We start from the raw sequence: 14,649 nt of genomic DNA, 5'->3' as shown, positions 1-14,649 counted from the left end.
ATTGTTGATACATTTTTGACCTGTCACGTGTGTAACATAATATGATAAATTTGCAACCTCAGTCACTTATAATAGTCTATGAATGGATCCCAGTGACAAATTATCACGATTTTGGTATGGTGTGTCGTGCGTCACTAGGTATTCTAAATTTAGATGGGAATCTTTTCTGGCTAATAAATGGATACATCCAGCCAATATTCTGTCAGTCCCTTGTTTATCGAAGGGGGTGTGCAAAAAAGAACTAGCTTATAGCATTTACACGATATATATGGCATTTTTTATTATAACATAATTTTCCAATAAGCCTATCCTTTTTTTTTTTCTTCTCTAAAGAGGTAATGGATAAAATGGATAAAAGGGTATAGGGGTGTTAGAATAAATGGAGCTCTTTTGGGGTTGAGGTACATGCAATTACGGAGAGTCTCAAAATAGATTTCAACGGAAGGTAACCCATCCATTGGGGAAATTCACAGAAAATACGACATCCTATGTAAAGAAGAAATGTTTTCTACCCTTTGCTCGTAGGATATTTATGGTTGCATGTTGCCATGTCATTTGTATTATAATAAATTGAATTCAGTTCTAGACAATGGCATCATTTGACCCTGTTCTAAAGACCTATTTGTCAAAGGTTTGTAATTTTTTGTCACTGACAATGACATTTGGTTTTGTTGAGTTTGGCAACTGAAACTTGGTGATACTGTACTGATACTGATACTGACACGGAAACCGAACTTACTCTTCAGACTCTTCACTTCTTCGTCACTTTTCCTGTAATTTTCAGTCAACTGGCTTTTTCTTTCGTCTCAATCTATCATTCTTCTCGTTATCTTAAACTACTGTGTCATGTCATCATTGGTCTCTCTGCCCCCCCCCCCCCCTTTTGCCCTTTCCTCGAATCATTCAATTTCAATATATTTTGATGGTAACGGACTGGCAATAAATAGCAGCAGGCATCTTCTTCAACTTCATCGAAGTCAAAAAGGCGCGCCTGAATGTGTGACATTACAGTGATAGAGAGCTGAGCCGGTGTTACCAATACTTAGCTTCTATCAGGACAAATCATTCGTTTGGACAGAAAAATAAATAAAAACTTACCGCTTACCGTCAAAAGCAGTTTAGATTTGAAGCTACATTTGTTTTCTATCAAAAAACATTCGGTACTAGACAATCCTTGATGAATTTCAAGAGTTGTGTTTGAAATTATATCCTAAATATTTTCATCATTCATTCCTCGCGAAATCGTGTTTTTTTTTCGTCTGTCCAATGGTTGGTGCCCCCTAGTGCCAAGTGCCCTGCCGCCTGCCGCGCAAAACAAAGGTTTTTTAAAAAGTTTATTGAGAAAAAGATACGGAAAAAAGTGTCCCTAGATAGGTATGCAATTTGGTGCATTAGTGCAGTAAAAATTGGTGCGAAAATTAGTTCGTAGCGGATGCGAGACTGTGTGTGTGTGGTGTGTGTGTGGCGTGTGTATGTGTGTGTGTGTCTCTTTCTTTTTTTTTTTTTTGGGAGTGCCTACGTACACGGTAACGGGGCATCTAGCCTCAGGATCTACGTACACGTAAACTGGTTTACCATTGCAACACAAACAATAGATGGTCCTCGCTGTCGTGACCGCGTGCACTCGTGTGTGTGTGTGTGTGTGTGTGTTATTTTAAAAAAAATCAAAACAATTTTAACCATTAATGGCGAGATTCCATCTTACACTCCCCAAACTCCAGATCTTAGTCTTAATGTTATCATTAAAAGACAAGCTTTGCGATTTATAGTTTAATTGAAGCCCGAGTCGAAATATACTCTTACTACTGCTCTCTTGGTGGAAACGATCTATTCTGCATAAGCAATCTGGAGAAAAAAATCAGTGTCACTGTAAAAGGTTAAAATTTCACGAAGTACGCCCCGGGAACACCGCTGTAACAATCCTTTGATCTACGTCACCAGGCAACCCATTGTTTCTTTCCTCTTTTCCCATTCCCCCTTACTATCCCCCCCCCCCCCCCATTCCCCCGTGCATCTCTCTCTCTCTCTCTCTCTCTCTCTCTCTCTCTCTCTCTCTCTCTCTTCTCTTCTCTCTCTCTCTCTCTCTCTCTCTTGTCATAGTGTTATCCCTTCCCCTTCCCATCTCATTGTAAAATGAAAACGTTCTGCTGTTTGCAGATACATGTATGATTGTTTTGTTTTTTCTCTCTCACTAGGCATTTGAAAAAAAGCAAAAACCTGAAAAAAAATACAAACAACTTAACCTTTTAAAGGCGAATATCAATCTTACTTGGACCAAAAATAAAATCTTACCGTTTTCATCAAAAGACAAAAAACAAATTACAATTTAAAAACTTGAGCTTTTATATAGGGCAATATCCACCCAACGTGCTCAAAGCGCTTTTTAATCAATATTCTTACTGCTCTTATGGTGGAAACGTTTTTTTTTTTCTGCGTTAAAAAATAATATAAATGACGACTATTATTTGAAAACAAAAAAAAATCAATGTCACGGGCAAAGGGTTAATTGCAGTACTCCTGCATCCTGTGAGACTCCTACGGCACTTGCTAATCATAAAAAAAGGAAATAGCAATCAACAATACTAAGTTGAAAAAAAAAGAAGAAAAAAAGGAGGAGGGGGGGAGCAAACCCAGTAGCAATGCAACCTTTTAGCGGCGAAATTCGATCTTTGACCTAACACCAAATCTTCTATCATCAAAAGACAAGTAACGGCAAAACTATTATAGACAATTGAAGTCCGAGTTGCGATAGTCTGACTACTCTCTTGGTGGAAACGCTGTATTCCCCGTTAACAATAATAAAGATAAAAGCAAACTACTATCTAAAAGCAAAAAATTAGCTTCGCTGTTAAGGGGTTAAGAACACCTGCAACTGCAACTGCCAGCATCCTTGAGATGTCTACGTCACCAAGGTCACCAATCGACGTCTCCCTCTCGTCGGCATGCACCCCCCCCCCCCCCCCCCCCCTCCACTCTCACGGTGGTGGTGGCGGCGGATAAAAAAGGCCTTTTTTTCTTTTATTCAATCAACTTGACTGCTGGTGGACCCCAGGCCTCTCTACAAGTCCAAGAAATAATACTCACTTTTTCTCTTCGCCAACGAAAATATCTACCCCCTACCGGTCTAATTATTTGTAGCAGACGACAAATTTCTCAAAAAGGTCACGTGACACTGTAAAAACAACACAGGAAGTCCATGAAAGCTTATTTACGACATTTCCTTTGAACCGTGTAAACAACAAAATTTCGTTTTCATTCGACTCAACGGGTCAGATTGGCCGGTATTTATTAACGAACTAAAGTTCTGAAAAATCAAAATGTTTCTTAGAAAGTTGAAAGATGCTAGTTTTTGAAACAGAGGTAGGTTTTTAAAAAAAATCTTTATATTTTACGTGAATGCATGCTCAAGGCGAGTTGGACGTGCAGCGGAGGTTGGTCGGCCAAAGGCGAGGCTCTCTAGTACTGGTCTTGTACCATTATTTATTAGTCATAGAGGCATAGTCTAGTCTTTTCATCATTCCCCCTGTCGTGAACGGATTTCTCCGCCATCTGGCCCACGATAGGTAAAGTATAGGAAAAGTAAAGAAAAAGTCTTGACTGAATTGGGCGTCTCCCATACGTAGAGAACTTATATGGGCGGTTAAAAATGCCATGAATCCAGGCACCATGCGAATAGTCCGGGTATGTTCGTCTGGTAATAAAAATAAAAACAATAAAAATAAAAACAGAGTCAACACCTGACTAATTTCAATCAATAATCCATTGTGAATATCGTAGTAAGAAGAGCTTCCAAGAGGAATGGGTGATCGTTTTATTACCCATAATGACTTCACAAACTCACACTCACAGGCCGAAATAACACACAACAGTGAATGGAACTCACAGGGACATCCAACAGGTTACCTAACATGAAAACAATTCACAACAACTAATTGGAACACATTGAAACACAATAAATACGTTCCCACAAGACTGTCAAATCACTAGATTCTCCCATTAATTATTTTTATAACTGCAGACCTCCCATTCTTCTTCTTCTGCTCTGCTCCAGATTATTTTTGAGGAGAACATTTTTAAAATGAAGTGTCTATATGTGGTCTCCTTGGCTAAAATTGAGTAATTTGGCTAGAGAGACCACAAATTTGATCTTCACAGGAGTCATTGTTCAAATAGCCAGAGACTACAATAACTTTGTTTTAATAATAATAATATTTTCGCAATAAAATTAGTTTCGGGACTGGTAATATAAAAATCTGTCTGTTCATGAATATTGTGGAAAAATCGCACGATAACTTTTTAAGAATACAATTACTTTTTTTGTTTTGTTTGCTTTTTTCGTGTTGTCAATGATATTATTCTCCCTCACCTATTTTCTGAAGATTTAACCGTTTGTGGAGTGTGTTGGCAGATAAATATTAATCCCAGGTTGCAATTAAGAATTAAAGTATCTTGTGAAAAAGCTAGAATAAGTCGCTTCTTATCACAAAGCAAACACAATTAATAAAGGGGGATGTTTGTGTGTGTGAGTGAGAGAGAGATAGAAAGATAGGTAATAGCTAAAGAAAGAGAATGTGTGTGTGTTTGTGTATGTATATGTTTTGATATTTCAAAACATTTAAAAAAACAACTCTGAAATAAAAACAAAACAAGCTAGAAAAAACTAATGCAAATGGGGTTTTGTGTTGGATGTAATAAGGACAAAAGTACCTTACACAATCTACAAAAAACAAACAAAAAAGTGAATGAAAGAGTAATTTTATACATTAAAAACAATATTAGAAAATTATTTTTTATTGTGTGGTTGATATTTGCAGTCTTTTATATTATGTTATGATAATATTATTCCAACGCCTTTAAAAAAATTAATTAATTAAAAAAAACAATTAAAATACTCCCAACAATATAGAGAAATAAAGATATTGTAGATTCCATGATTTGATCCACTGTAATGGCAGTGAGAGAATTGATGTGAGGTGGAGCAAATGGGTGCGGTTTCCCACTCTCCAGATGTTTGCTAGAGTATCAATGGTAGTTTAACCTCTCAATTATTGCTCTAAAAGTGGGGATCTGTGCAGTTAAAATGGGGCTTCAATGCAATTATTCAAAATTTTCTTCCTTTTTCACTTTTTGAAACTATAAGCATTGATATATATTTTTGACCCATTAAAATCCGAACCTTTTCCACAAAATTATTAGGAAAAACTCTTTACAAAAAATGTTTACCATGAAATTTCGAGCAAAGTAATAAAGTTTCCAATTTTAAGTTGGGGTGGAAATGGGAATTGCACTTCCACCCGCAGTTAAACCCTGGTGTCAGATTCTGACTCTTTCCTTGAACAAGAAACATAGCCCCTTTATTAATCTCTCTGCAGTGCTGCACTGGAGCTAACACCTGGGTCATCTCAGTTTTTCTTGAGATTTTCCCTAAATAAAGAAAGAATTGACCAGAGGATTTATAAAGGGATTTTGTTTTATTTTATTTTCCAACATGCACTTATATTTGCAATGTCTACAAACTTGAGCTGTTCTGTAATTACAGCAATAGACCACCCGTTGACTTATAATTTAATTACTGTCCCATTATGTGAAATCACTGATACATATGGATAAAAATCAATCAATGATAGGTCATGGTGACTGGTGTAACCATAACATCTTATCATTTGAAATACTTAAATTGGATTTTGTACACTTCATTATTATAGGTTATTTGTTATCTCTATCCAGGAGAATTTGGATTTCTTCCAGTTCTCCCTTACTCTAATCTTGATGACACTCAATGTCATAGATGGAATATACAAACTATATCAATGCACTCCTGTGTCACTCTAAATCCATCCAATGACAATGTATGTATTTATAATGTGGCAGTGGTAAACCATTCATAAGGTAAGGCGTTAACATATTACAATAGTCTGGGTTATACTTAATTGAAAATACGTCTGCCAATCAAATTCCATTGTCATACCTGGATTGGGATAAAGACAAGTGGCAAACAGCATTCCAAGAATGAAGGGATTTCATTCTCTGATTTTTTACCATCAAAAATATAGATGAACCTATCAGATGCATTATCTTCTCTTTTCATTTCGGGCAAAAGATAGAGAGATGTTCTTGTCAGCAAACCTATTTGTTGAGCAGAAACAAAATTGTTTGAAAGTCATTGATTGAGAAGTGAGATGGAGTGGATCAAGCTTGAAGGATTTGAAGAAGAATCTGTTGTTGCATTTGTTGTTGGATTCTGCAACAAAACAGCTAGATGCGGATTAGATTCAGCTGATATCCAGAATGACAGATTGTTGGAACAGGATGTGCAGAAAGATAGAATGTGCAGACCAGATATTATTGTCAAGAGCATTGGTAGCATATTGACCAATGATGTTACAATCTTTTTTTAAAAATGGGACTGGTCATTTCAGTTGTTGCATTGTTTCCATTGAGTCAGATGACACGTTGGAGAGGAGGGACTGGGGCTTATTTTGTAATGACTTACATGAGAAACATAAGCAAGGCATTATTGCATATCATTGACTCTTATTTGAGCTGCATCCTACTGGTGTTTAGCACATGTCGCTAGTATCCACCACCCCTGCGATAAATCATCTGCTATTTAATTTCTTGGCCTCTCTGTTTAGTGTTCATCCACGTCTTTGATTGTCTTAAAAGATCATCCCACTTCAACATACAATGAAAATGAACGCATATATATATATGTAAATATATATCTTTCTCACTCTCTCTACTTTTCTTCTATCTATCTGTTTGTCTCTATTTCATTGTATGTTTGTTATATATATCTGCAGGTCATTGATTTTTGTTTGTTCATTGGGTTTTTAGTTTTATTCTGAAATTGGTTTATCCTATGACAATCTCTGTAAAATGAGAAAACTATTATATTCTGAAAAAAGTAAATTAAAGAACTTAAAGATTTAGTGCTTTAACTTCATTTATAAAGAAAGTCACAAAGCAACCTTGCCTCAACCATAACCCAATGAAACTAATTAAACAAATAAAATATGGGCAAATGGTGTGGATGAAAATAGACAACACACACACTCACAACCACATGCACTGATACTCGTTTGCATTGAGAGCTGACCATGTGACCACATCACATACAAAGGCCAGGCATTTTAATGGCTTACAGTTGCATGTAATCAGCTTTCTCTGACGTGTACTGAGTATTCGGTCTGGGATCAAGAATCACTTCAACTTTCCTTATGGGCTCATTGTGACATCATTGGTTACCGATTCTGTCCATTCGTTCCACCACAAGAGGACTTGTTTTCAATAACAATGTGATTACAAAGCCATCGAAAAACTTTACTTTTATGCATATTTCAATTTGAATCGTTCGAAATATATGATAAATGAATACTAAATTCACATTACAGCGGGAATTTCAAGTCTCATGCAATATTTATTTCAGCTGTAAGGTACAATTGAAGTCAGCACTTGTGGCCTGCCTTAACAGGTTTATGACATACAAATTAGTAATGGACACGGAGACACTGATCATAAAGTGAAAAAATTGCTCCAAAATAAAAAAAAATAAAAAAGAGGGGGGAGGGGAGGGTTGAGAGAACCAAAAAAAATGTCCCTATACTCATACCAATATGTTTTTTCTTAAGTGGAAGATGGGTTTTACATATTTTTCAGTTAAATATCCAAGCTGCAAAATAATCCCAGAATTACAATAACAACAGTGAAGTTACCATATTTTTGTTAGATAACAACACAATCTTAGTACCGGCACTACTATTACCCAATCAGTTTTACTTGGCTTGAAAGACAGTTTATTTTAACACCATGGGCTCATACTAGTATTTGTTTCGTAGGATGACTGATGATAAAAACATACATGACAGGCCCTTATTTACTTTTTAATCCATTTATCAGATTACAATTTGAACATTTTTGTCAGATATGCAAAACGACATAGATTTGTCATTACAACACTATAAAATGAAATAAATTTTGCTAACAAAATAAAAAAAAGAGAGAATAGTTAAGATGAACAGGGAAAATGCAAGCCAAAGTCAGATTAAAAGAAAACCTCTACAGCTTAACTTATGGGGAATTCTTTTCATATTTTGATGGAGTCAATCTTTAAATGATATTATTAACTTTTTAATTTTAGATAGAATGTACTTCAAAATACCTTGAAATGGGAAGGAGGAAGATGAACATAAAATATTACGCTGTATTTTTGTTAATAGCAAGGAGCATAAACATAAATCGAATATCTTATTATGTATAACCAAAGTAAAGATGTCTGGACCTCCAACTTTTATTTGTGATTTACAACAGATTCACCAATAAAAAAATAAACAAGAAATAAGTGCCTTGTCAATCTGTGATGGAATATGACTAAGGACCATCACTTTATAGTTTGCGAATTCACATATTTGGATGTGCATACAGAGCATTTATAAATGAATTAGTTTTAATTTTGAGTCATTTCATTCGCCAGGATAATTTTCTATAGTGAGTATGTATGAGTTAAACCAGAAGATTTCAAATGTAAACTAATCGTGCAAAAATTATGCAGGAGGCTCTAGTAGTAGTAGTGGCGTATGGCTACACCTCAAATTATGTTTATCGACCCATGATGTCAGGTCATCTCCGGCTTCAAATATTGTTTCGTACCCCCCTTCTAATTTTGTAACTGGGTATTGCAGGACCACATGATCGATGGTTTGACATGCCCCTTTGCAGTATTGGCAGATTGGTGAGTCAATGAGTCTCCATCGATAGAGGCTTTCTTTGCTGCGACCATGGTTGGTTCTAAGTCGGTTCGCAGTGACCCAGTGTTTTCTTTTTGCTGTTTTAAAGTCAGGAAGGCGCAGAGTGGGGTTGGTAATGTATTGTCCATTTTTTGGCAGGTTTGATTGCCATTCATTGGCCCAGGCAGTGGTGATGTCAAGGTTTTCTATTCCGGATTTGTGGAAGGGTCGTCTGGATTTAAGTCGATTTGTTTGTGGGGCGTCTTTTACTTTTATTGCCAATATTGATTGGGCCTTGTTTAGTTCTTTTTGATTTGACAGTGCTCTTCTTAGGTGTGGAGGGGCAATTGAGCTGGTGACTGGGAGCCATTTTGTTGGTGTGGTTTTTATACAGCCGCCTATCACTCGCACGGTGTCTCTTAATTTGGTGTCAAATTTGTTTGTATGTGAGCTCCTTGTCCATACTGGAGCACAATACTCAGCCACACTATAGCAGAGTCCAAGCTCTGTTGTCCTCAATACTGTTTGGGATGCTCCCCATGATGTGCCAGCAACTTTTCTGAGAAGGCAGTTTCGTTTTCCGACTTTATTTGCACAGTTCTCGAGATGTTTTCTGTACGTTAGTTGTCTGTTTAAAGTGACTCCAAGATATTTGGGATTATTATTCCAGTTTTTTGATTGGCAAGTGAGAGCCCAATCATCTGCGTAGCCAAGTTGGTGTGATCTTGTTTTTGGCATGTCACTGATGTAGACATTAAATAATGTTGGTGCAATGACTAAGCCCTGTGGTACACCATTTCTTATTTTATAGACTTTACTTTTGTTTGCCCCTAGAAGTACATGGAAGTGTCTAGTGCTGGTCATATTTGAGAGTATCTTTAATATTTTCCTACAAGGGATGACATTTGCTAGTTTATACATAAGTCCTGTTGTCCAGACGGTGTCATACGCAGTGAAAGGTCTATCAGTACTGCTCCAGTTTTTAGTCTCTTCTCGAATCCAGACTCTATGTGTGTTGTTAATGCAAGGACTTGTTCTGTTGTTCCTCTGTTTGGCCTGAAACCTGCTTATTCGACAGGTATGGTTGGGTCGATGTATGGGGTGATTCTTGTTAGAATAATTCTTTCTAAATGTTGATATAGACATCGGGAAACAACCCTGAGGAAAAACTCGGAGCTGGAGACCCGTAGGCAGTCTATATCTACAATTAGCTATATTCTGACAACTCTACGGCAACTTTGCATTGCAAACCCGGTGTCCAGACAGGGCCTGCCCTCTCCTGGACCCACACCTCCTTAACCATGATGAGGAGGCTCTTAAGTACTTTCGATCAAATCAGATATATCATGTATGACAGATGTTCCTAAAACATCATCGTAATATGTAATAGTTAAATGTCAATCTAAAAAAAAAAGGGGGGGGGGGGGCTAAATTTGTTCCTTCTCTTCTCTTTCAGCCAGTCATTTGTATTACCTCAGTATAGGTCTATGTCTAATTACCTTTTTCTCTATGTACTCCAATTTATTTTGATTTACTCAAGTGGAAATAAGATTAGGTGGATGGGGATTTTACACCAATTCTCTTAAACAGTCCTGAAGAAAACTGCATTAATCCTTGTTTTATATTACTTTATTTCTTTTAGTACAAATACAAGGATCAAGCACATCAGGATATCAACAGAACTATTTCACAGTATAAAGACCTGCGCCCATCTTCTGCACCATTTGGTAAGACAGAAGGATATAGATATGATCATTATTTTATGATTGTTTGAGACAGGAATAAATACCTTTATTGGTGTTTTCGGTACTGCAAACAGTTGTTTTGCTTTAATCTATATGAATCTCATTATGTTTTTTAAAGTAAATACAAATACATTCTGGCCTTTTGGTCAGAAGTTATTCGTAATTCCTTGATCAAGTTGGTAGGTATATGTAATTGTTTTAAGGAATGGGAAATGTATTAGATATTTACAAAATGTAAGTTATATCTCTAATGATAAGAATGAATGTACCCAAGTAGTTATAAAACACATATTATGTAATCATGTAATTTTAAAACTTGGTTTGAGTTTGACTGATTCATTTTCCTCCTTTTTGACAAATTGTTATTAGCATCACTGTTATTATGATAGTTGTCATCATTGATACGATTATTGAGATTGTTTTTAAAACAAATATGAAATTATTTCATTTGCAGTCTTTAATGATGGATCCCAAAAACAGCTGGTCCATTTAGATGGTACGATTCCCATCAACTATAAAGGTAAGATTTAGCAAAGTTAATAATCTATTTTACAACTCTATCACAGTCATGGCCTTAACTATGATAAAAAAGATCTGCCCAATCATGTTAGGCTATGCATTCCTCAAATGAGTATATTCATCAGGCCTTAGCAAAGTTCACTCTTTAAGTGCCTAGTGAACATGTAAATTGAAAAATACGAAGTTAGCTCAATTGTAAATCTGATGCAAAAACAACATTAGCATGTGAAAAGTAAAATGTAAGTGGCCGAGCGGGACAGTGTATCATCTTTTTTTTGTAGTTGAAAAGATTTTGCTCTTTATAACTTCCAGGTGGTTTGCTTGATACCGAGCACTGACGGACTGTATAAACTATATTTTATGTTCTTTGTCATTCAGGTAGTACATATAACATCCCCATTGAGGCATGGATCCTGGATACCCATCCTTACAACCCTCCCATTGTCTATGTCAGACCCACGTCCACTATGCAGATAAAACCAGGACGATATGTTGATGCTAATGGAAAAGTTGATATGCCTTACATCACAGAATGGAAATATGTGAGTTTTGATTTAAGCATACTGGTGTGGGGGTCTCTTGACTTCCCATGGTGGCCATGGAGGTTACTCTCACTGTCTTCTATCTTCCTGAATCTGTATTCCTTTTCAAGGTTGTTTTCTGTCTATTATATATCTATTGGTTTTGTCTTGTCCTTGTCTGGAGTTTTTATTTGAGAGGGAAACAGTTAAATGTATATTATTTATTTTGGGAGATGGTTTTTTGTTTCCTTGTAAATCTCTGTTGTTTACTGTTATAGTTTTTTGTTTTGTATTTAATTTATTGTGAGCATTTGAACGTATTCCTCTTCGTCAGATCCTGGGCTTGTGTCTGCATATAACTTTTCGGTGATCTTAAACTCAAGCACATCGATGTTTACCCTTGGAATCTACTTCTGTTACCTGTTTGTACCAGTCCCTTTTGTCTTACTTTTTCTGGAGTGCTTTTTAAAAAAAACTGTTTATATGTAGAATTTTAAAACTTTACTGGTGCTGAAATAATCTAAAAGAGTCACAATTATAAACATGTTTTAAAACAAAACTTAGCATACATATATTTTTCACTATGAAGAACTAGAACTATTGTGACTCATTTATTATTAATTTCGACTCTAAAACACCCTTGTTCTGCCGCTGAACTTGTCTATAATTTAACAGGTTTTACAAGTGATGTGTTCCAGATCTTGACATAGCTAAATCTTGATGTCTGCAGGTAGAATGCTCCATAAACAACTTATTTCAGAAAAAGGTGTGAAGGGGACATATTGAAATTTGATACACAGACTGCCTAGTTTGTATTTTATCTGACTATATTCAAGGATGTCCTTTCTCCGGCTACCGGCGATTTGAAATCTTCCGGCTGACCTTGGTATTATTAGTGACGATTTTTTTAAAAGATAGAAGCATTTGGTTGTTTAAAGGCAATGAAAGGGAAGCCTTTAAACAACCAAAGTACAGCTTTTTTTATTTTAGCAAAAGGCATCCCTGTTTATCTGGTTTTGATCTATTGATATCTCTATGATATTTGTTTTGTTTTTTTTTACATTTGTTACATTTTATTATTTTAAGTTTACGTTTTTTTTCCCCCTGTCTTTGCAGCCATCTTCAGACCTCCTTAGTCTGATACAGATTTTAACATTCACGTTTGGAGAGGAATGTCCTGTCTTTTCCAAGAGCCAGAGACCACCTGCGGGTCCATCTTATCCAGGGTCCACTCCATACCCTACCAATCCCGGAGGTGAGAAAATAAAAGACTGTTTTGTTTCATTATTGATATTTGGTCAGGTTGTCTGTTTTTATTGGAAGGATGATATATAATTCATAATAATCACTTCTATTATAATCAATGAACATTTCATATGAAGAGGTTATGTCTCTTCCATTTTTCTTAAATTATTTGTCCAATATAGCAACAAGGCCCATGAAGCTATCCATCCCCATTTCTATATTGTTTAAAAAGGTTGCTTGCTTTTTGGCAGATTTGACCATAACCTGCTACCCACTCACATCTAGGTGGACAGAGGGTAATAAAAAATCTCGTCTGCGCCCAGGACCGCTAATGGTCCCATTATTATACAGGTGTATTAACTACCAAATGAGCTGTCAAGACCCTTACTATTTATAATTTAACTGTATGAATTTCATAACCTTTTTAACACAAATTTTACTGATTGAAAGGAAGCATTTCCATTTTAAAAAGTCTGTTTTTACTTTCCATGTTGCTCGCTGTCTTTGTTCTTGATTGAGATTGCTTGGCCCTTACCTGGTCCTGATGGGGAGAGAGATGCAGTCAATTGCATAGTTGTTTCTTTTTTTTTTAGAGTTAATATATTTTCCAAAATAAATCAGTTTTTTCATTTTTAATATATCATACTTTGTAAATATTAGAGTGTATCCTTCATAGCGGGATACTTTGCAGGTGTCTGGATGTGTTAAGTAATATCAAAACAGACACATTGATGGAATTGTCGTGGAATCATCCTCTGCTCCCTTTTTCAACTAGTCCCGTTTGTCTTGACTTTTTCTTTGGTGCTTTTAACTTTAGATCTACAACTTTTTCCCAATTATCTTCCTTTTTACTGGGACAGAAATGACCTACAAGTGTCACTCGCATTGTAAAATCCCTAAAACAACCAAATCAAACAAAATTGTTTATTTATACTATTTTGTTTTAATGGCATGACCATGGCATAAAATTATGGCATAATATCCTAGAGTTGTGATACCTATTGGTTTCTCTCTTTAAGGTTTAACCCACTCTATTCTGGGGCAGTGTGGTTCAACAGGATGCTCTTTGCTTTGTACCTGAAAGATACAGGGTGCGACTAGCTTGTCCTAGCTCAATTTCAATGGTTTTATGGCCGATGCCTGGTTTTGCCAGTCTTCCCTTGGAATAGAGTCCAGAGACAAATTTCCCCTTGGGGATGAATGGAGGGAATATTATTCTTATTATCATCATCATTTATAATCATGGTATTTATTACTATCAATATTTTGCTTCAGTTGGTATGCCAATGCCAGGCATCCCCCCGCCGTACCCCGGGGCAGCCCCAGGAATGCAAGGATACCCCAGTCAGACTCCCTACCCTGCTTATCCAAGTGCTGGGTCATCCTATCCAGGAGGTACCCATTATCCGCCTTACCCCGCATCAACCCAGAACAGCTCTTTCCCTACCCCGTACCCACCATCCAACAACCCGCCCTCTTCATACCCAGGGGTTCCTATTCCTGGACAACCCTATCCTCCAACAGCAGCAGGGTACCCTACAAACACCAACCAGTACAACAGCCATACTCCTTATCCAGCTAATAATGTTGGTAAGTACAATATTGACTCACTCTGCAAATCCCACTTCAGCCAATTTCATAATTTATTCCTTGAGAAAGATAATGAAAATCCAATTAAATTTTTATTATCAACATATAACGCTTCTGATATAATCTTGTACAAATTGTTGTTGCTGTTCTTCTTCTTCTTCGACAAGGGCTGCATCATGTTGTATGCGCTCAGAGCGACCATGAATTGTTCATGACTTGGCGCTCACTATTTGTAAAGATAATAATACAAAAGCTCAGTAAGTCCAAAGGATCAAGAAATAAGTTGAGACAGATCAGTCTCCT

The 14,649-nt window shown here is 36.4% G+C and overlaps 1 protein-coding gene across 1 annotated transcript in view; it reads left to right on the top strand.

Annotated features, from left to right (window-relative positions):
• The first annotated feature begins 390 nt into the window (after nt 1–390).
• The window catches only part of LOC144968330 (tumor susceptibility gene 101 protein-like), a 28,130-nt gene continuing 13,871 nt past the window's right edge, over nt 391–14,649 (top strand). The window contains exons 1-6 of the mRNA XM_078906590.1: nt 391–631; nt 10,369–10,453; nt 10,926–10,991; nt 11,369–11,532; nt 12,628–12,766; nt 14,032–14,346. Of these exons, the coding sequence (XP_078762716.1) occupies nt 590–631; nt 10,369–10,453; nt 10,926–10,991; nt 11,369–11,532; nt 12,628–12,766; nt 14,032–14,346 (811 nt within the window). The 5' untranslated portion in view covers nt 391–589. The remainder of the gene's footprint in view (nt 632–10,368; nt 10,454–10,925; nt 10,992–11,368; nt 11,533–12,627; nt 12,767–14,031; nt 14,347–14,649) is intronic.

The sequence above is a fragment of the Berghia stephanieae genome, chromosome 3 (assembly GCF_034508935.2).
Source record: "Berghia stephanieae isolate SIO BIC M18660-M18661 chromosome 3, UCSD_Bste_1.3, whole genome shotgun sequence".
In the NCBI taxonomy this organism is placed as follows: domain Eukaryota; kingdom Metazoa; phylum Mollusca; class Gastropoda; order Nudibranchia; family Aeolidiidae; genus Berghia; species Berghia stephanieae.
This window is presented reverse-complemented; position numbering and strand designations above follow the sequence as displayed.